This window comes from Pocillopora verrucosa, chromosome 7 (genome assembly GCF_036669915.1).
Source record: "Pocillopora verrucosa isolate sample1 chromosome 7, ASM3666991v2, whole genome shotgun sequence".
Classification (NCBI taxonomy): domain Eukaryota; kingdom Metazoa; phylum Cnidaria; class Anthozoa; order Scleractinia; family Pocilloporidae; genus Pocillopora; species Pocillopora verrucosa.
The window spans coordinates 371,600-394,587 of NC_089318.1; the positions used below are offsets into that span (position 1 = coordinate 371,600).

Below are 22,988 nucleotides of genomic sequence, written 5' to 3' on the forward strand. Positions count from 1 at the left end.
TCCTCCTCTTGGCTCGGCCTCTAACAGGGTTTCGAGAATCCTAGGGTTTTGAGTATCCCACTGTGACAGCATTAGTGACAACCGAACTACGAAGCCAAAACTTTAGAGACAGGGAAATTTTAGAAGAAGCGGAGGTGGGGAAGGGGTTAAGCACTTCATTGGCATGAAAATGTTGGTCTTTCTACTAGAACAAGGTTCCTACATGTGCGTGTTTTCTTTTCAGCTTCTCTTTCATTCATGTGAAATAATAATAATAATAATAATAATAATGGTAAAATAGAAACTTCACGGGAGCTGATTGTTATATGGGTATAACGAGTGCACACTAATGAGCATGGGAAGATTTTTGTTGCAGCGTCTTTACGTTTCAATCACTATATATCTAAATGTGTCTCGGTATATACAAGTAGAAAAGAAACATTTAAGGTTGAAATGTCCCCATGTGAAGTCTATTTTTACTTTCATTTCTAAGCATTTCAAGCAGACTATTATCGCAGTTTACTTTTTTGTCCTAAAAGGCTTACAAGAGAGAAACTTTTCTTATCCGATATCAGATTGTTGATTAGGGGTAACTTTTTATCAGAAAAAGATGTGTGCTCGTGGTAACTGAAAAACATTTGGAGCCTAAGAATTAGGCTAAAACTCATGATACTTTATTACTAAACCGCATTGAAGTGAATCTGACGTAACAATCATGGCAGCGGTTGGTCACGCTGCGAAAAGCCCCCGCTTCTCTGTGACTTTGTTGGCTCCATGTATCGCGTTTTTTATGATGACCGAATCAACTCCCCAAGAAACGTCCTGGAAACCTGGAAGCACCGAACAAACAAACAAACTTTGAAACATTATTTTTACAAGTATCTATCACAAACTGACACCTGTCAATTAGAGAGCACGTAAGAAAAAAAAGCGCACGTACACTTTTGAGAAACAACTAAATTAGTTTGGCAAGGACTGTCACGACATTGTTTTCTTCAAAAACAGTCAATGATCTTATGCAAAGTATTATTCACTCTAATCGACGATTAATTCATGTACGAAGATTAACCTCTGTTCATTAAGTAAACGGCGAGGAAAGTAATTGTAAGTAAATTCAAATTTTTTATTTTTGAAGTTGTGAGGGTTTGCTCGTATGTTTCTTGCAATGGCGCGTGTAAATCACAATCATCACATTGTTGCCAAATCTTTCCTCCATGAAAACTAATTTCGAATGGTACACTCCAACGAAACACAAGGGGACTCAATGCGGCCTTTTCTCATTGAATTCCTTCAGTTTCTGTTGTGCAATTTAAGGTTAAAATGTCCAAATTGAACAGACTTGGAAAGACTCACCGAGAGCGTATGTTTGTTGTAGAACTGAAATTTAAACTTCGCTCGCCCTTTCACTACGAACAAATTGTTTGAGAAAATTCAGATATTAAGTGAATGAGAGTTCCATCGATTAGTTCAACTGTAACCAAATACTTCACGTTTTAACTCTCTAGGTGCTTTCTGTGAACGATTAAAATTTATTGCAGACGGTTTTTAGGCCGCTTGTCAACCAAAGTAATGGCACTATTGCTTATACAAGTTAATCCTGAAAGCAATATTTTTCTGTCAACCAAAGTGATTTGAGAGAGAGAAAAGAGAGAGTTAATAAGTTATTTATCGGCTTGAGGTAATGACGGATGTCTTTGGTTAAAAATACTGCCCAACCGGAAAGACGAGATATATTTATGAAAAATGGCAACGAAAGTAGGGATGTACTTGGCTACTTACGAAAGCGTTACCATTGCCCGTGGGCAGAGATAGGAAAATACTGACTGGGTAAAGAACCAACCAGATTGGAGGATTCGTTACCGCACCCTCTGAAAAAAAAAACAGTTATCAGACGAAATTTGGACCTCAAGCTGAAAGAACACATAGACCGGTTTACGGTAAAGTCGCCCGAAAGTCAACTCGCCCGAAGTCATGTTGCCCGAAACCAGAATCATGTTGCCCGAAACCAGAATCATGTTGCCCGAAATTCATAGTCATATCGCCCGAAATCCTATGTCATGTCGCCTGAAATTTTATCGAGTGTTTAAACTTGAAGAAAAGTAACATCTTAAGTAAATCGCAATGAATAAACTCGTAAAATGTTGACTCGTGAAACTCGGGTTGTTCGTTTCGCTGTCGTTTGATATCACGGAGATAGTAGTCCTAAAATAGATCACGAAAAAAAAAATGGTACAGTATGGTTCTAATTGTTGTTGTTTTATCTGTGGAAGCATTCTGTTTTGAACGAAGGTTCACATCGCCACGACTGGAACATTGGAAAACGCCGCCATCTTGAATACAGCACGTGCTCAAGAATCATCACATTGTTGCCAAGCAAGATTGTAACGTTGCAGTAAATTCAGACACGCATTAATACAAACATATTTATTGCTAGCAACTACACGCGAGGACGATACCAGTCCCACAGATACGACGCTGCCAAAAGCCGCAATCCTCGCACTGAAGGGCTTGCTGGGGTGGTCGAACTTCATTTCCGCACTCGATACAGGGATGAAGGCTCATTGTATAATTCTTTTGCGTACGCGTAACGATCGCGCGTTTCAGGTAGCTGATTATCTCGGAATGAGCCGGCTATTATTAATTTACCCTCTTTATATATGGTTAACCGAATCAAAATTTACATGCGATCGGCCGAGGAAACAAGGAACAACTGAACAAGTCGCGATAATTTATGCCGCGTCTGATCCTAAGGGGAATGATGCTAACTCGCTTTGTTCGCGTTGTTAACAATAAGCAAAAAAAACCGCTGTAAAAGTTTCAGGTTGTTTTTTATACGATAAATCAAACTAAAAGAACTTGATGTATTTTTCTGATATGTGTGAAAAATTCTGATGACCGAGAGTGTTCCTCTTTTAATTACTAGAATCTGTACTGTAGAATGAGCAGTTTAGTTCATAGCAACGAACAACGCTGAAATGAACAGCGATATTTAAGTCTTTGTTTTACTTCATATTCGCATAGGATAGAAGACGCTAGCATTTTACTAGTCAACATTTTACGAGTTTATTCCTTACGATTGTTACTTTTCTTCAATCTTTACTGTAGAATGAACAGTTTAGTTTATAGCAACGATTAACGCTGAAATGAACAGCGATATTTGAGTCTTTGGTTAACTTCATATTCGCCTAGGTTAGCGGACGAAAACATTTTACGAGTTAACATTTTACAAGTTTATTCCTTACGATTGTTACTTTTCTTCAAGATTAAACACTCGATAAAATTTCGGGCGAAATTACCAAGCCGACGAGGATTACGTCGACATCAGACTGAGAAACGAACGTCATTTTAACCAACAAACCCAACATTTTCAGGATGTGAGGCTCTTTTAACACAGAGATAAGTGATTACCACCTCATTTATGGAATTTTAAAGCAATCTGCATAACAGCATAGACGAAAGACGACACGGATCCGTTTAATGAGGACTTGGGAAATACTCCCTAGACTGTTGGAGAAACATTCGATACCATCGAGGACCAAGGTAACGCATAAAAACCATTTTATGAAAGTTTACTGGACAAACGTATGCCGAAAAAGAAGATGAGTTAGACAGAAAAATGTACCATAAATGACGAAAGAATGGAAAATGGCAATTGGCAACAAAAGGAAATATGCACCGTTGTTTGCCCAAAACCGAACTCTAGAAACTGGTAGTTAAAAAAGGAAATGGCGAAATTTGGCCTCTAAAGAGAAGAGACGAGCTATTAAAGCTCACTGGGCCCAAATATCGGACGAACTGAAGAGACCAAGGGATTTCTACGAATCCTTTAAACCATTCTTAAGTGATAAGAGCAAAGAGGAGGCAAAATTGCCACAAGGATTAACGAGCAAATTGTAACAAACCAGAAAGTAGTGGCAGACGAGCTTGAAGACTAGTTTTTAACTGCTACAAATGCCATTGATGGTGCACAGGTAACGAATTTAGTTGAGAAAGACTTTGAATGAACTGAGGAAAATACCAAGGGATTTCCACAAATCCTTTAAACCACTCTTAAGTGATAAGAGCAAAGAGGAGACAAAAACTGCCATTAGGATTAACGAGCGAATTGTAACAAACCAGAGAGTAGTGGCAGACGAGCTTAGAGACTGATGTTTAACTGTTGCAAATGCCATTGATGGTGCATAGGTAACGAACTTAGTTGAGAAAATCTTTGAAAAACACCCGAGTGTCGAGCATTCGGCAAACTTAGCAACGCCTTTAATTTGGATTTAACGAAATTGGCTCTGGTGAAGTGGAAAACGAACTGAAAATGCTTAAATCAAATAGCCACAGGGTGGGATGGAGTCTCTCCAAAAATTGTACAGTTAACTGCCAAGGGTCTAGCACTGTCCTTAGCAAGTTTCTAGAACATCGTTATTAGAAAGGGAAATTGGCCAAACACGTGGGAAATGGTGGAATGGACCCCTGTTTTCAAGAAAGGAGATAAAAACGAATGGGGAAATTACCGACCTATAACAGTACCGAACTCTATTGATAAAGTGTTCGAATCATTACTTTCCAAGAAAATCATAAAAACCATGGATCCAAATCTATACCAAAAATTGTCCGCCTACAGAAAATCACAGCTGTGAAACAACATTAATAAGGCTAACAGAGGACTGGAAGATGGCTGCCGATAACGATGAGTACGTGAATTTTCTATTCACTGATATGAGCAAAGCTTTTGACTCGCTGCACCCGCACTAACGATTCAGAAACTCAAATCATATAGCTTTTCCGGAGCATCACAGAATTTTATACGATTCTTCTTGAGCGTGGAAGAAACAGAGTCAAACTACATGAGGTGCAAAGTGCATGGAAGGAACAAAAAAGGGGGTGTCCACAAGGCTCCTCCTGCGGGCCTTTACTCTGGAACTTGTTCCAAAATGATCTCTCACTACATAGACATGATGACCATCAAATATACATCGGTGATAATGAAATATTGAAGGCCACCCAAACTCTTAGGAGACAAATAGAGGCAGTGTCACAATGGTACAAGGAAAACCTACTGCAAGCCAACCCTCAGAAATACTAGATCCATACGATAGATTAACAATCATCTAAGAAAACGCCTGGGTATGAATTGACGATGAAATTCGATGGACACGAAGTTAAATCATCTTATCATCTCAAAATTCTTGGCGTAACCATCGACAACCCAATCCCATGGTCTGCAAAGGTACAGCTGTACAAGTCTAATATTTTGCCTCACCTTACATATTATGATATTGTATAGCACTTTTGCAAATCATCCGAAAAGAAGAAAATGGAAAGATTTCAAGAGCGGGCACTCAGAGCAATCTTTAAATCTAAATCGGAGACCTATAGCGAGCCCCCAACAAGAGCAGGTCTACGAAGTCTGTACCGACAAAACACCGCCATTTTCATGTATAAAGCGAAAAACGGAGTTATGCCCACTTATACAACAGAAATATTTAATACTGCCCCGAAACGATATAATCTGAGGAACGCTGATTTCAATATTCGATGCTTTCGCACAGTAGACATTTTCTACGACACTTTGGACCCCATCTTTGGAATAAATTAGAGCAAAGTGATGGAGAGAATCTTAAGTTGATGAGTTTTAAAAACAGTATTAAGAGCAAAGACCTATCACTCTTAATAATAATTGTAAAACTGTAATATATGCTGCTTGGCCGCTTTGAGGTTTACATTTTATATATATTTGATACCTTCTAAGCTTATTTTACTAAATTCTTATACTTCACTCACTTAATTATTTATCTATCTATTCTATACATTATGAATTAAAGTGTAAATAATTTTAACTTTATCTAGGTATATTTTAATGCGTAAACAGTGTCTCCAATTAGTTTTCTTCAGGCTAAATACTATTGAAACTTTAAGAAAGAACTTCATTCATTCATTCAAGTGTGTTACTAAAGAAAACTGTCAAAATGTTGCGCTGACCTCTTCCTCAAGTATGCCAGCATCCTTTTTACTTCTTGAGCTATGTCGACAATGTTGGACTTAAAATGTACGACCTCTAACTCACTAAGGTCATAAAAGCATTCAGCAAAACGCAGCTTCATAACGAGGCGAATTTTAAATAGCCTTTTCGTATCATGTTGGGTATCGTTGGAAGACGGCGTCGTCAGAGGGAATGATAAACTCTGGAGAATGACAATATCCTCTTCGCTTGTATTCCAATATCGTGCGATTTCCCCTTCTGTATCGTTCGAAAGCAATTCTTTATTGGCGCTCACTATGGAACTAGATCTAGTGAGCTCTTGGCAACTTATATAATTGGGACAATTATCAAAGATTTGTTGAGATAAAGTTGATCTTGACTCTGGATCAAGACTTTGAAGTGAAGTGTGAAGATCTTGAGACACCGCACCGAACTCTCTCTGCCAAAATTCCTTCCAGAAGACGTCGTCAGAGAGTTTAAATTCTTGCTTTTTTACATTCCTTTTAAAGTAAAAAGGTAGATATTCCAGTAACTTGGTTAACTTCGCTGAGAAATAGTTGCACATGAATTCAGTTAACGACGCGTTGGGAGACGTTACATTTGTTCTGACGTCTCTGTAATACTCAACTATAATCACGATGAAGAAATTGACCAAAAGTAGTCTCATCCAAATGACGAACGTATACATAAATAATAAACCAATTATCGGGTACTGAACTTTGTCATCAGTGAGGTTTACATTTCCACCTATACACATCTGAATAACGGTTACAAGGGCTCGATAGAAGGATGAAAATGATGATATTTTGATACCAAAAGCCAGATATCCAGCCAATGAGAACGCCACTAGCGAGGTAGTGAATATCGCAGCAAATGATACAAGGGATATCCAAGATCTTCTTAACGTCTTCGTCATTTGCCAGATTTGAGGATTAAGTTTCAGAAGCTTCAGCAAATGGAGCGTAGAAATGAGAATTAATATAGCTAGTAAATAATTCTCGACGTAACAAATCTGGACCAAATGATCTGGACTGGAATGGTCAAAAGGATTTTTTATTACTCTCTTTACATAGAGACTTGTTTCATTTCCCTTCAACACCACAAGTACTGCCGCAGAAACTGAAGTAAACACTTGAAAAATCTTGATCCAGTTCCAGAACTGCACAAGATAGGCCTTGCCTTCTCCTACAAATTCTTTGACTTGCAAAAATATGATCAAAAGGGAAAATATGACAAACAGCAGTTGGTATACAGCGAAAAAGCCACTTGGAGCTCGATAAAGAGCCCATGTCTGCACGTCACAAGAAGTTACACTTCCACCAGTTGGTAACCTCTCGTAAAGATACCTGGCAAAGCTAAACAGTCTACTGGACGGTTCATGGACAGAGAACTCGATGAAAACCGCGGCAGTGAGTTTGTCGAGCCAGTTATTGTTTTGGAGATTGTCTATTATCTCCAAAGCCGATTTTTCATTGTAGCCAAGATAAGCGACATATCCTCCACCATCGTACGTTCTAAAATATCCTTGATAGGGAAGGGTTTGTAATGTCTGTGGAGACTTGTACCTCCAAGGCTTCGGACAAAGTTGAGAAAGTACAGAATTGTCAGAATGGACCGTGTGATTTTCGACAGAAATCCACCCAGGCAGGTAGAATGCACTTTTGTCTTCGCTGGTTCTGGAATGGTGTGGTGAACACTTTTTAGACCCACGTTCTTTTTCGTGAATCCCACGGAAAGACTTGCAATGAATATCTATTTCTGTCAGAAGGATTCAAAAGTAATTGCATCTAGTGAATTATATTTGGAGATGATAAAACAGACAACATTGTGATTGTCTGATTTTTTTATCTATTTGTGATACTTTCGAAATAGGAAATCAATAAAATTTTGGGTTAATGGTCGTTCGAACTCGAGAGTAAATATAGTTGGGCTTATTTGATAAATATATCTTATTAGAAGTTTTGGTGTGTATTGTCGCTGGGTATTTTTGAGAGATGTACCTTATTTGGACGAGTCCGTAAGGTCAGTCAAATACACAACGAGTGAAAATACTTAGCATTACTACACATCAAAACGTTTAATAAGTTATTTATGATCCAATTGCCTTTTTTTTCTGCTAAGTGTTTCTATTAATTTTTCATAAGGCGGGAAAACGAAGTGGATAGAGAAGAGTAAGGTTTTTTTACTGTGCAAAATAACGAACTATACAATATCGCAGAATATTTATGTTTCATTCGCGCATTATTTGTACTATACTTAATGCAGTTGGATAATAAAGCGTTTTACAGGAGGTATGTTAGTTCTCACCTTCCTTCACACGGATTTGCCGAAGTCGAGGCATACCTATGAGGAACGCTGCTTTGTTGCTCATAAATCCTTCTTTATAAGCAAAGGGCTGCATGTTATACCAAGAGACATTATAGAGTCCAGGAACTAACTTATTTCTTGTCCAAAGCCAAAACAAATCATTGTCTGCCACCTGAGGAGAAGTGTTTTAAGAACATTGCTATAAGAACCCCGCGTACTCGTAAAACTCACCGCGGAATCATATTTTTTTCATACACTCCCGTTATCTCAAACCAAATGTGTTTCCGTTGGATGTGCGTAAGTAGGAATTTTTTTTACCCCGATGCCTCAAACCTCGATTTTTCGGGACTCCAGATATTGCGAACTAGTCTTTCATCCCTCTAAAGATATACGTTCCATTTCAAGAACCTTGAAAATCCATGGACGAACAAACATATCTCATAAGAAGTCTTGGTGAGACTGCACACCAAAACGTCGACTAAGTTATTTAAGAATCAATTCCTTTTTTCTGTGCAAACATTTGAAACACCTCTTGCCAACGTAGCCAACCTGTCAAACAGGTTTTAGCAAAATAACCACCTGTCCAACTAAACGTACAATATCGTCGCGTAGTTTTACTCGATTCGCACGCTAGTTATACTCTACTTACTGCATTAGGGTAATAAAAAACCGGTTTCAGCCATACGCATACCAGGGTGCAGTCAAAATGCTCACGAATTTATGTTTCTATAAGGATCTGTTTATAAATTCGCAATAAACTACATTCACAATGCTGTTGCTATACGATGTCGAATTAAAGATCCAAAGAGAATGTTTGAATGTCTTGACACAGCGCAAAGATAGATTTTGTTCTTCCTGAAGGGCTATGATAACAAAAGTGCGCGCAAAATTTAAGATTTGTATCATAGCAGTTGTTTTTTTCCTTTCGTAATTGGATGAAATCTCAGAATTTCCTCATGGTTCTGATTTGATTTAAATGTACGATTTTTTTGTCTTGTGAAAAATAAGACAGTTTTCATATAAACAAAGGCCTTATGCCGTAGTCGTCTGAGGTAAAACAGCTGTTTTACGATTTCTCGAACTCCTGACTTCCTTAAAGCAATCCTATTGGAAGTGCGAAATGTCGGGAGACCACTTTTGCTGTTTCATGTACTGAAATGACAGTCCAGCGACCTTGTGATCAGTGATCAAAACTATACATGCATATGCCTGATTGCGACTTTTAAGTTCTCTGTTTTGTTGGTTTGGGTGCAGGACGAGTTGCTGTTTGTTTATTTAAAACGAGTAATTTGATACGGCATTACCAGTAAATTAAGCCAAGCTTCTCCATTACAAGCTGATATTGGACTTATTCTTTTGACCCGCCATGGTGCGCTTGTAATGTAAGCTGATACGGGTTACGGACAAAAACTGTTCCACCGTCTTCTACTCAATTACCGCGATTATTTTGATTCTGATTTGACGCCTTGGTATTAATGTTATATCTTAAGTTACCTCATTCATACCGCCGAGCTTTTCCTCCACCGAAGCAGTCACCAGGTACCTCTTAAAATCTCTGTTGCTGTAACAAACAACCATCAAGATATGAATGAATACAAGGAACACCACCAAATCTTTTATCACCCTCCACATCTTGAGGAATTTTCTTCCATTTTCCCTGGCCCTGGTTAGCTCGTGAACGTTTGGAGCCTTATATTCTTGTTCTCGGTTTATATAAGCAGTCCTTCCACACACCTCTTCTTTTTCCGGATATGATCTGGTTCTGAGCGATTCAATCATAGCCAAGAGAATTACTTTTGCAGGCTGAGTTAACACAACATCTCCAAAAACGGACGTAAGGATAGATGTCAACCACTGGTTAGAAATGTCCTTGCCCCACGAAAGGCCATAAAATATTGTGAATGCTGAAGATGATAGGGTTATTAATGCACACAGAATCCATGCAATGTATACGAAATAACATGGTAGACGAGAAGACGATCTCTGAGTATTACTAGGGTTAGAATAAGTTTCAGAATCCGTCCTCACGTTCCTGAAGATCGTAATAAGAAGGAAACTTACAGGGATTGCTATTAGTCCGCTTTGCATTCCAATCACTACTTGTCTCCAGCTTAAAACCAGTGGTCCTAAGTGAAAGGTATGTGCTGGATTTTCAGAAAACTGATAAAACATTGCATTTGTTATCATCGACAAAAACAGAAACGATACACAACAAGACAGTCGCTGACAACGAGTAAAGGGACTATGAGGTGGACGAGTAAACAATGACAACCAAAGGTGATCATCTCCAAGTCCTCTTGAAGCTTTAGAATAAAACAAATGACGATATCCAACGCGCTCTTTTTCCCCTAATGCTTTTAGTTCAACGCATAAGTTTCCTAACCCTCGTTCAATGGCAATCCATTTGTTTGCAAAGAAATACCATTTTTTTCCTTTGTGAGATTCAGTAATGATGACTTGCTGAAGAAACCAGGATGGACTTGAGCCGAAATTGTCATGCCAAATGAGAAGTTTTTTTAAACGTCCCAAACTACGGGGGAGAAAAACTACAAAATTCGTTACACTTCCACGAGAAAATAATTTCCCGTAGAGCGATAAAGCTGATAAGATGATCGGGCCGCTGCTGCCCTCTTCCCCAAAGATGTCAATTCCTACGGTGGCAGTTGTACCAAATCCTTTCCAAATGCCAGTTTGAATTTGTATCTCGTAAAGGTGACCCTCTTGGTTGTATTTACTCATCAATACATTTGCCACAACCTTAAAGGAAACAATGATGGCAATAAGTTTTGGAGATCACTAAGTCTAAATGTAGCAAAAGCCTGTTTCTAAATATATTTTTATGGGAAAAAAACGAGAAGTACTGCATATGTGTTTTGAGTTATACTGTGATTTATTCGCACCGAGTGCAAATAATAACTACTTGAGGAAAATCTTGATCAAAGCAGAAAGTACACCGATCGAGGTCATTCGTCTAACCCAACAATCGTTTGCGTTAGATATTTTCCCAAGTGATAACCTAATTTCCTCTACCCCTAATTTAATTTCTTACAGGACAAAACTAGCTTCATAGTACTAACATTGCACTTTGTTTGTTATACAAATCTCATTGTAATGGTTTCTGAAAATCAGTAATGTACAGAACTGCTGAAGGCCTGGCGGGGAGGAGGAAAAATTGAGTAATTTTAATCAAATATTGCTAGAAATACACCTTAGCTTGGTCCTTTAGATCGAATCGGCGGGCCAAGAGTAGACCCAACATATATATTCCATATATAGAGAACACAGCTGCTAACACGAAGTTTCCAGCTTCTTCCAGGTTTTTAAACTCCAACCAAACTTTGTCAAAGTCTATGGGATTTGGGGCGACAAAAAAGTTTCCACCAAATGCTGATAGATGAGTGCAAAGGCAGTGGATATTCGTGTGATTGGTTTTGAAGCCAACCTAAGATACAAAGATATGTTTGTTTGTAGTGTTGAAGGTACGACTCAGCTGTGAAAATCTCAATTCGTGACATTCAAGGCACTTCGGGGATGTGGATGATAAACTCATTTTGGATGTTATGAATTGAAAGGTGCTGGATGAGTTTTTCTTGAACACCTTGTGCATTCGTGAGTACGTCCAGCAAGTGGTTTAAATTAGGGGACTAATTTGACTGCATATATAATTAAAAGTAAAGTGAGGAATGTCAAAAGAAAGCGATAATTCCATCCATTTTGTTGTTTTATTACCTTACAGCCCTTGCTTGTCCATTTTTTATCCATTTTGGACCAATACAAACAGCTGCTGATTGACACGGACATTGTATAATTGACGTCATGCAAATTGTACGCTGAGTTTACCATGTTTGGTTTTGGCGGCGGTGTGGTTGGAGGATCCTTAACATCGGCACAAAAACGTTTCTTTCGGACACCTTTAGGAGATGGCAACTGGCGTTTAACCGGGAAATCCCCTTCTGTGCCGGCTTCTTTTGCCGCATTACCTTTAATAGAATAGTTTTTACGAAACAATATGGCAATGTAGTACACTCCTGTTTTGCCGGTCAGACTGCTTGATATAAGAAGCCTGTATGGTGAACATTGCTGGTCCAACATAGTTTCAGTGACAGATATCCTGCAGTTTCCATGATGAGGTATCTTACTACTGAAGCTGTAATTACCTGGTGTAGGTCTTACTCCAGCGCTGATAAAAACATCTAATAGATTGTTTCCATCGGGTACGATGTCAATAATAGCAACTGTTTCTTCTGACGGAATACTTATTTCGTGATAACGAATGTTTTCAAATGTCTGGCTTGGTTTTACGAAGAACGTGTTATTTTTTCTCCTTACAGGCTGTTGTATTAGGGGGATGTACAGTTCAAATGGCTCCTCAAGGTCTGAAATATGAAATTCTGTTCCGTTCCTTTTTATACTTAGGTCTATAATTGCTGTTGTTATATTCCTGGCCGTATTATCCCAATAAAATGGATTATATTTAAATGTGAGCATCTAAAAGAAAAAGATAAGAGACCCTCAGTAGTGTCCCTCATGGTTCTCTGAGGCGGTCAACTCCATGATTTAAACAGCACACACTAAAGCAAGTTAACTTGCATGTATAATGAAATAAAGAGTATCAAAGAGTAATTTAAATTCAGATTTATAGACTGATCTTTTTTCTATGTCTCATAAGTTTCAGAATCAGGAAACGGAAGATAGATCTTAGGAGAGTTGGTCACATTTGCATGAATACTTGATGTAATCTGAAAACTTGATTAAGGAAATCGGATATTCTGACATAGCATTTCAATGTAATTAAGGTGATCGTTACTTGCCTGAGCATCTACTGAATGGATAGGGAACTTTAGACTTTGCATCAGAACTGTTTGTGAAGGAAACACTACACCACTTCCACTGGTTCTGCTATGAAGATGTTTTCTTACAATCATAGCTGGAGTTTGTCTGTCGAGGACCATGGATAGAGCATTCGTTTCAAACACGCTAGGTTCTGACTCCCCGACAACTTTGGTTGACAGAAGAGCTGTGCCCAGACTATCCACCAGAGCAACTGAATCTTCGATTAAGCGCGGTGTCTGAAAACAACGTCTATTGTTAAACCAATGGGTTTGGTATGCCTCTGTAGGCTTCGCTGTAGTCTTGCGGACTTAAACTCACTCCTAGTACTCAGGCGCTTCTCATTAATTTTAGCGATCTGTAAAATTGTCTTACCTGATCAATCCTTTCAGCCGGTTGGTTATGTTTTGTGTCCGTCGCTTTACTTTTCGTCAAAATATTAAGAACACAGGACATTCCGTTCAGTAGAGCGCCTCCAGTCATTTGTATCTCATCAATATCCTCGCTTTTTCTTGTCTCTGTATCTAAGTGATTTGTCATCGATTGAAGTAATGTAGCAGCACTGTACTGTGGAGATATTATGAGTCTTTAATAAGACGACTAAGCATCGAATTCATAGTTTTTTTTAAGCGCTGGCCAAAAAAAGAAACAAATTTTAGCAGAGGGGAATAAAGCTTCGCTCAACGGAACTTGAATCGGGTGATTTATTCCTCAATCAATTCATAACTTTTCCACATGATGTCCTATCTTTGGGTTACCAAACTCTTTAATTGGTTCATTTAAGGAACGTATTCCTAACATGATTGGGACGGCGACTGACGTAGAGTGAACGGTAAGTATACATATACTTGATCCATTCAGTATATAAAACATCACCACAGATGAATACCTTGGAAATATATGGTTATTTTGAAATTCGTATACGCAAAAACTGATAGTTGATCTTTTAACTGTCACCTGGGCAACTTAAACTGACCTAGTCCCGAAGTAAATAGCATAGCTGTGTACAGATCACTGGTGTCAAGAGTATCCTTACCAATGAGGTGGCTTTCATATGTTCTCTTTGTCGAGTTGCTTTGATAACCACTGCCGAAAGTTGAGTGACTTCTTCGAGTAATCGAGGCTTAACTTCAGCCAAGTGTCTCAAGACTTCATCCTTTGCCTTTAATGGCAATTAAATGAACTTAAGTTTAGGAAAATGGTATTCGCCTTAACAATTTCTTGATGCAAGTACCCATAGTCGATACCCCACCTAAACCAGTTATCAGCTGCGTTTCATACCACTACTTTGCATAAAAATGCACGAAAGAAATCTGCGGATTAATTATTAATATTACATAGTTCATTGATAATTACAATGCATTCATATATACCACATGGAATCATTAATCATCATCATGGAATCATTTATATCACATGGAATCATGAATCATAATTAACATGACATGGAACAGACAAATGCTTTCAACTAATTACTGTAGTTCTTGTTGCTTTACGGTAATATGAAGGACAGATTATTGATACAAATATTCTACTACCGAGTCTTTTTCCTCAAGAGAGATTCCTGTCCCCTCAGTGGCTGTAAGAGTGAAGTAAGATGTCAGTGCAGCCTTTTGTTGGTTTCCAGATGTAATTAACTCAGCAGTTGTACTGTTTGGTCCACGAATAGCCTTATCAACTTCAGTGATGACCTCTGTATCACTTAGTGGCTTCACCTGATACGAAAATCGCTCAACGTTAGTATCGTAATCTTGCCTTGAACTCAAGGTACTACCGACTGCTTTTTGGTAAGAGAAACAATGAATGAAGATATATTAAATAAGCCTTTCTTGCTGAAAATTATTTATTATCTGCTTGCAAACTTTGGTGTGTTGGTTGCAGACTGGACTCAATTCTTAATTTCGAAATTCAAAGGGAACATAGAACCGAGCATCGTCCGCCTTCTAATCTCTATCAATTCCAGGTGAACCGTCACAGCATTGCTTAAACAGTATACCCTTGTTAAATGAAATTCTTCTGATACGAGCTTAAGAAGGGACACTGTAATAGTAAGATTAGAGTGAGGCGGTGACAGCCTCTTCTTCACATTCTACTCGTCGCTCGAAAAGTAATAACAAGTCAGACTGTGGAGCGTGACTAGTGAGGTTCCAGTATTTCTGATACAACGCCGGTATACTTAAACTAAAAGATTATAAAATGAATAACAAGGACATATTCAGGCAAAAGTTCAGGCTGTATGATCCTTTAAGTCCTCACAAAGGATCCTGGTACTAAACTGGGGATATATTGGCATGGAACTCGAAAAATATGTAAATATCCTACCTGAACTGTCAGTTCAACAGTTGCAGCATCGCCAAAGGAATCAAATATCTGTACCTCCAGTTTAACCTCGAAATTTTCGGTTTGGTTCCCTTGAGGCAGCTTAGTTGTGAAATTTGAAATATTCCTTCTGGCAATTATGACAACGCCCTCAAGTGATTGAAAACTACAAAGGAACAACATCGATTCATTGACATTGTTTCATTTTCAAAGCTACTAAAACATCATTTTCAGAACAAATAAAGATCTTTGAATTTTTCGTTGCACTTCATTTCCTCAGATTAAAATACTACTCTAATCAGGGAATGCTTTGGCACGATTTTTTTTCTTATGAGTGATTTGGAGCCATGAACAAGTTTTAAAGCAGTGAGATATGAAGAAGTTTTTAAAAGTCGTTCCTTACCTTAGCTGATAGGTTAGTGGAAGATCCTCGTCCTGCCATCCAGAACAGGTGATATTGAAATCTGTTTTAAGGACAATGCCCACCCTAGGATATGTCTGACATCCCAGCTCACCATCAGGGTGATGTGGCGGCGTATCTGTGATGAAAACCATTTCACCTTTCTCCATCATTCGGTGACGAAAACGAACAGAAGCCACGATTTTGTACTTCATGTTTTGTTTCAGCGGGTTCTTTGAGCCAGAAAAGACGATATTACTGCTGTCTAGATCAGTGAGCACATATTGCCGAAATTTAGGGACTTTAAGCCAAGTGGTACCAGTTTCCGATGGCAAGAGGTGATACAATGTCCAGCGGTAGCTCAGTTCCTGGACGCAGTACGGACCATTGCATGTAGCCTCAACAATCAGTCGCCTTTTTGTGCTCACTTTCCGACCGCAGTTAATTACACATCTGTTGTAAAACAAGTAATGAATGCTGGAGCAGTTGTTAAATAAGTTGCAATACCATAAATTATGAAATACCATCCCCAACTAAGCAAAAAAATGTATATTAAATGAAAAGATCTAGTTTTACGGAAGGTGATTTTACACTTACATCAAGGAAATTATATAGGGTGGTGTAACAGTCAGATTGTGGAATGCCCGCGTTACTCTCCGATCCTTCATGACAACTAATTCAAACACGTAAGTATAATTAGCGTCCATGTAATCGACATCCACACTGAAAACGGAGCCAGTACTGTAAGGTGTCTTTGAGTATCGACCATTGCAACTCCTCGTGTTCGCTTTCGTGAGCTTCCCGTCCATTTTTCGACAAAACCAATTGAAAATCAATCCGTTACTGTTGTTCTGTATACTAAGAGGATCATAAGAGTTGGACGCATCCAACACGACACTTCCATTTCCTTTTATGGCAGAAGTAGCACCAGTAATGAGCGCAATCAGAGGCGGATTAAGTAAACGAACATACCCATAGTCATAGGTCTCCAATACAAGTTCACCTGCCAAATCTCTAATGAATGCAGCACATCTGATGTAAAGAAAACCCTCTCCGAACTCACTGCCTCTCAGCTTCAGAATTCCTTTTTTGCTTTCAAATATATCGCCTCGCGAAATAAGCATTCCAAACTCACCAAGGTGATCACTTGCTTTAGCAATCTCCCACCGGAAAGATAGGGACTTGTGGCAATTTCCGCGTTTTGTTGTTGCGTGAATAGTAATATTTTGAGTCGTGTACAGCACCTTTGCACTAGTAAGCGTCTTATTTAAAGATATTTTCACTTCTGGATAGGAACAATTGCATTGTACTGTAAAAACAAAAAAAAAAAAGGACAAAAAAAGGCGTGAAGCAAATAAAGCACAACTAAGCAATCGTCAGATATCCTTTAATGTTTAACAGCGAGATCGTTCTCAAGAAGAAACTTGTTAAGATTGTGACATCAAAGAGTGAGATCCCTAACCTCCTAAGGAGGATCAAATACGATTAAATGACGTTTGTGTAATATTTACTCACTTGGAAATCGAAACACTGCTTTGCCATTTTTAATGTCCATGTTCAGCTTTGCCTCCAGGTTTTCTCTGCTTGATTTCAAACAAAATATTTTTGCTTCAGCCGTGAGTACTGTTTCTCTTAGCCAAGATCTATGTGGACTGACGTAAATGAAAAGTGGAAAAAATGAGAAATTTTAAAAATTGCACAAAAAGTAAGAAACTTACTCTTCAACTCTTCAAATACTTCGTATGTGTCGATAAGCTCTGTAAGAACGTTGATTATGACTCCATATGCGCCTTGAATCTCCAGGTGGGTTAATGTACAACCCATCGAGGTTATACATTTGTCGCACCTGCGCAACTTCTAAAGTTTCATGCACACAAGTCATTCGTATGTTTTCTGTTTCTTAAAATATTTAAACATACTTTTTTAAAATGTAATTGTTTAGAATTTAAATTGAGTATCTGTAACCACACGCCTCCTGAGGAAATCAACTTAGCTTTCATATTAATTTATCACTAGGTTTTTATAATCTGTTCATGTTGTCCTTCATGTTGTCCAAGGTTTGAGCATGAGATAAAAGAAAGAAGTCAAAAGGGTCAAGTAGCTAAAATGAGGATACATCTTTTTAGCCACAAGTCCAGTCATTTTCAGTAAACCTCACTCGGAAAAATATTTCGAATTGCGGCCATTTTCGCTGGACGATGCTATGTGATAAGTTCTAACAACAAATTATAACTCAAATTATAATTAAAAATTAATCAATGGATAGCAAAGATTAGGAAGCTAAAAGGTTTATAACTGCTACCAGGTTTTGCCTGTAAGTTCTAGAAATTTATTTCTCTTTACTGTGAAAGGGCATGACTGAGGGTGAATAATTGTTTTATTTTAAGCGAAGAACTCACGTGAAAGCCACGAAATCAACTGACAAAAATCCTGGAATCACTTGGAGATGATCTTTGATCTGGAAGAAATGGTTTTAAATCGTAATTACAATAGAGGTACATGATCTGAAGTCTCAATTAATAAATATTAAAACAAAATATTTGGGAGCTGCAAATTTTCAAGACGGCTGAAAGCAGCTGAGAAAACCAATTTTGTTCATGATGCGCAATGAATTTCCCAGAAAATAAAAATTTGCACTTGTTTTCTCCACCTGGAAAAAGACAGTTTGTGTCTATTTAGATTACTCTCTGATTTGTACGCGTGTATGTTTGTTAGAGCGCCAAGTTAAACGATCTGCGTCCAATTATATAATAGTATGTTGGTAGTTCGTCAGAAAAGAATGGGAATATGATAGAGGTAAATAAGTTTGTAAGGGTACATGGCGCCCTTCTACTGATCCTGAATGACGAGCTGACCTCTTTTAGGGTTTCTTCCTTAGCGGTAACATATTCATTGCTGGTCGAGATCGCGTAACTTGGAGTAAAATACCGCCTGTCAAACATTCGCCAGACAACAAAATAGTATCCTAAAACGAGACAGCACAATGAGCATTAATATCTTTCAATTATAATGACGACAGAAATAATGCTTTTAAGCCTTTATTAGAAAGCTTTGAACTTATTTCGAGCAAATTTGTATTCATTTTTGAGCCTTGTTTATAGTGTCGTTACCTGGTTCACAGCCATATAACTCCAGTCGCAAACCAACGTTGCTACTCCACGTTTGCGCTATGATCATAATCGCTGACGTCGCAGTAGGGAAAGGAATGTCGTGACGTTTGATAGAAGTACTGTCTCTGTTTCCAGTAAAATTCTTTAGAAGTGGAAAATAATACAATCTACGTTTGCCTTCAATCGAAGAAAATTGCTTGCTTATTTCCTACTTTTATGGTAAATTGCATGTATAACGGAAGACAGTATAAGCTACCGAGAACCTATTTTACTTTATACATATTTTATTATTCAGATTTGATCTCAACTTAACGAGCTACAGAGAATACTCATCCGGAGGAAAACCAATGATTACAACCGAAAAAGAGCTTTAATTTGCGGAAAACCTTCATTGTTTGATAAAAGGAAGCCCGCTTTTGGGCATGATCAACTTTCCTCCACGTTCAAATCACACACCCATGGATTTTCCTACTGATTAACGTTTGGGATCTTTTAAAATAATAATCACGAATCTGCTTCAACACTAACCAGAAAAGGGACCAACCTACCTTTGTGTTTCCTTGTAAGGTTTTAAATGGCAGCATTTCGCCCGTTTTAGATTTGTACAGGACGATATAACTTGTTATCCACTCTGTAGAATACTTAGCTCCATATCCTTGGGTGGCCAATCCCGTAATGATTTTCTCGTTTGTGAGATTAACCTTAATCCAGCAATTCCGTGCGTCTCTTGGATGAGCTCTGTATCCGGGGGGCCAAGACGCCAGATTGAGTCGAGCTCGCTGAGGTCCATATTTGGCGAAGTCATCGTTGAAAGCACTTAATGCAGTTATTTGGTTGTCGTTGATTTTCTTGCTTTCCATTCCCAAAGGTTCGTCGCAAATTGCTGAAGAAAATGAAATATGACTATGAAGCTCTTAGCCGCGATGCGTTTTTAGAAAATGGCAGCTAAGATGGCGACCATCCTAAAAAACTGACGAATTTAATTCTTGAGCTGGAAAAGGACATAAACTTATTGTCTTAGACTACGAGCCTTTTTTTTGAACCCTGATACGGCGCTGGAAAGAACCAAATGCACTGATGTGTGGGTCTGCGACATTTGCTAGGACAGAGGTCCTCGTTGTCATAGATTGTGGTCATTTATCGCCTTTCCAAATGAGACAAATTTTGAATTTTCTCAACGTTGCTATGTAAGCCTTCTCCAAATAAGAACTCACTGGAACATCATCCCTTTGATTTAAGTTCTTAGGGAGAATTTTAACCGTTAGTTAAATATGAGTTCGGTTTAAGATTACGTAATACCTTGACTAGTTCTCACCTTTGCAGACATTAGACATTGTGTTCGGCAACCAGCAGATAAAGATGAAAACACATACGGTCAAATTTCTACCCTCCATTACCTGCAAAACGTTTCAAAGACAATTTCAAACTCAAACTTTGACCCAGACCTGTATTTGATGCTCGAAGGTTTGAAACAAGAAGAGTAAATTTTAACCGAAGTAGCGTTTTTTAATCAAGACAGCTAACTTTCAAAAGCAGACAATGCAAGAACCAGTATGTCAATTTATACAACCAATCGTAAGCGAGAGCCTGGTTTGCATTACTTTATTTACATAAAAAGGCTTTATAAGCCATCAACTGGAGAATCGTTTTTTAATCAAGATGTCTAACTTTAAAAAGCAGACAATGCAAGCACCAGCACCTGCATACTGCATGTCGATTAAAACAATAAACCTCAAACAAGGGCCTGGTTTACATCACTTTGTTTGCATAAAGAGGCTTCGTACGTTTTACACTCTTCTTTGTTTTCTGTCAGCGGGCTATGAAGAGTATTACTTTTGCTCGGCGAGATAACATTTGTTTATCACGTAGCTTACCCCACCTGATAAAATAAAGTGGCTGATTTGTTTTTTCCGTTTCTTGTCATACAGATTGTTTCGCTCCCTAAACCCCAACGCCGATATCAAAAAAGGCTAAAACTTCCGTAAAAGCACTGACTGTCCTTTAAATGATAGCATATGATACACATTAACTTTATTCATAAAAAGCACTTTTGAACACTCATGTCAAATGTGAAAGTTGCCGAAATATCGCGGCCATGAAAGGAACAAGCAAATGATGAGCCAAAAGTGAAAAGACAGCTTTAGCATACCACACCTTGATACCAATGAGATTTTTTGCTGAAATTCGTGGAACAGATATAAAATTATTCATAATAAATTTGAATTTCCTTGATAGAGAAACAGTTGTACCAAAAAGTAATCGTTAAGGTTTATAACACCCTATTTTTATCTGATAATCGGTCGGACTGATATTCATAATTAAAAGCCAACTATAGGCTGAGGCAGGTGGTAAAGAAAGTGTTCGTGTAGATGTCTCCAAGCGCAAGGGATGAAATAAAACCTATCCATTACGAATTAATGTAATAAAACAAATAACATATTCAGAGTTTGTACTAAAGTGGCTTCGTTAATGGAGTCTGTATGTTTTGAATTGCTAAAACCATCCAACTAATTATGTTCACTTCATATTGGCAAATTCGAAAGCTCTTTGCAAATGTTACCTCTCCAAAATGGTTTAAAAGGGTCTGAAAGCATCTTAGACATATAAAACTATGGTGATTGTTTTCAATTTCTTTCTATTCGTCTGAATAGACCTGGTGCATTAGTTTAACGGGAGAAAATTAGGAAATATCTTCATGAAAAGTTCCATATAAATGATATAGATTTAAGATCATTTCCTCAGAAATAAAAGTGGTCGAACGATTTTTGGAAACTTCCCTTGAATTTTCCCTACTTATCTCTGTTTTGAGAACTAGAATAAAAATTATAACATAGATGAGGAAAGTGCGCATCGTCTGATTGGTCAATTCAGTTTTCGGGCGCTTGCTTTATCAAGTTATTGTTATAGAGCCCGCGTTTGATCGGTGACAGCTACGATACGTTTCCGACATTTCCATGATGACGGATGAAGATTTTCCGAACTTTGATCTGATATAGGCTTTTGAAGTTCTGCGGTCGAAAAAATACCAATTTTGCAGAAAACGCAGAGGAAAGCGACAAAAACACAGGTAGCGGAGATGACGAAACAAGCAAGAAGGGGAGATTTGCCGAGGTGGAAACGAAGAGCTAGATTCGCTCGTCGGAAATGCCTAAGCGAAAAAAAGCAAAGAAGCAACCATAAGTGGGCAGTTTGCGTATTTGCAAGTTAGTTTTGATTAAGCAATATTTACAATCCATTACTATCTCATAAATTCATTTTTATTTCGAAAAAGATTTCAAACATGAAATTTAAGCTACACAATTATCGTTTAGCCTGTTGCATGTAATTTGATAATTTTCAGTCTAAGTTCAAGTTGTTTACACGAATTTACAAATGACATCGTGGTAACATTTTGCAGATTTTGATTCTAACCATCAAAGATTTGATACAAAAAGGTACTTTAAATTTGGTAGTGAAGAAGCCAATTTTCTCTGTCTTGTTCGTACATCATGAAGTAAACAAAAAGCCATGGGAGTAAGTCTTGCAGAGATGACGACTGAAGAATGAGGCAAAAACCTCCGCCTATTCTTCGCAGAAGCCAGAAAAAAAGAGCTAGAGGGCAAAAACTAGACGCGAGCTGTCCCAAGATCCTTAAGAAATGGCATTGAAAGACATCTTAGCACACCACCTAGAAACTTAGGATTACGTCAAGACCTGCGTATTGTGCTCTCTAACAAAATGCCTGATGCAAAAATTAAATCACTAAAACGTTATGTTTTACAAAACACAGCCCATAAGCCAGCTATCGAGCAGGAAGACCTAACCAAGATATAGCACAGCGATGTATTGTCACTCACCAAACCGTGGTCGTTTTTAAAAGTGTTTGGTTTCACGTTTCCCTTTAACTGGTGTCGCTGTGGTTTTGAAGGCCAGAAAACACTGAGGAAAAACGGTATAGTTCCAATGAGATGTGACAGGTTGCCCTTGTTACGTTATAGAGCCCGGAAAAATGTGCTTTATTGCATTTGAATAAATTGTTTTTGCACTTGATGTGCCCGCTTTGTTCTGCATAATTATAATAAGTTATCTC

At 38.1% G+C, this 22,988-nt stretch overlaps 1 protein-coding gene across 1 annotated transcript; it reads right to left on the reverse strand.

Annotated features, from left to right (window-relative positions):
• Window positions 1-5,921: 5,921 nt before the first annotated feature.
• On the reverse strand, window positions 5,922-16,933 carry LOC131775160 (polycystin-1-like protein 2). The gene is made up of 12 exons (XM_059091253.2): window positions 16,407-16,933; window positions 15,813-16,262; window positions 15,413-15,575; window positions 14,629-14,805; window positions 14,127-14,252; window positions 13,466-13,657; window positions 13,072-13,329; window positions 11,990-12,748; window positions 11,469-11,702; window positions 9,755-11,017; window positions 8,261-8,432; window positions 5,922-7,711 (listed from the first exon to the last, which is right to left on the reverse strand). The coding sequence occupies exons 1-12, from the start codon at window positions 16,931-16,933 to the stop codon at window positions 5,922-5,924; spliced, it is 6,111 nt and encodes a 2,036-aa protein (XP_058947236.2).
• Window positions 16,934-22,988: the final 6,055 nt, after the last annotated feature.

Bases quoted from the DNA above. Each gene is read 5' to 3' on its own strand.
- LOC131775160 (XM_059091253.2), bottom strand. From the start codon at position 16,933: ATGCTTATTTCGCGAGGCGATATATTTGAAAGCAAAAAAGGAATTCTG. The intron at 14,806-15,412 runs GTAGGATATTTA...TTTTCGTATCAG, and splicing joins CTGTTGAACTGACAGTTCAG to GTGAAGCCACTAAGTGATAC. The intron at 11,703-11,989 runs GTAATAAAACAA...TTTGTATCTTAG, and splicing joins GGACAAGCAAGGGCTGTAAG to GTTGGCTTCAAAACCAATCA.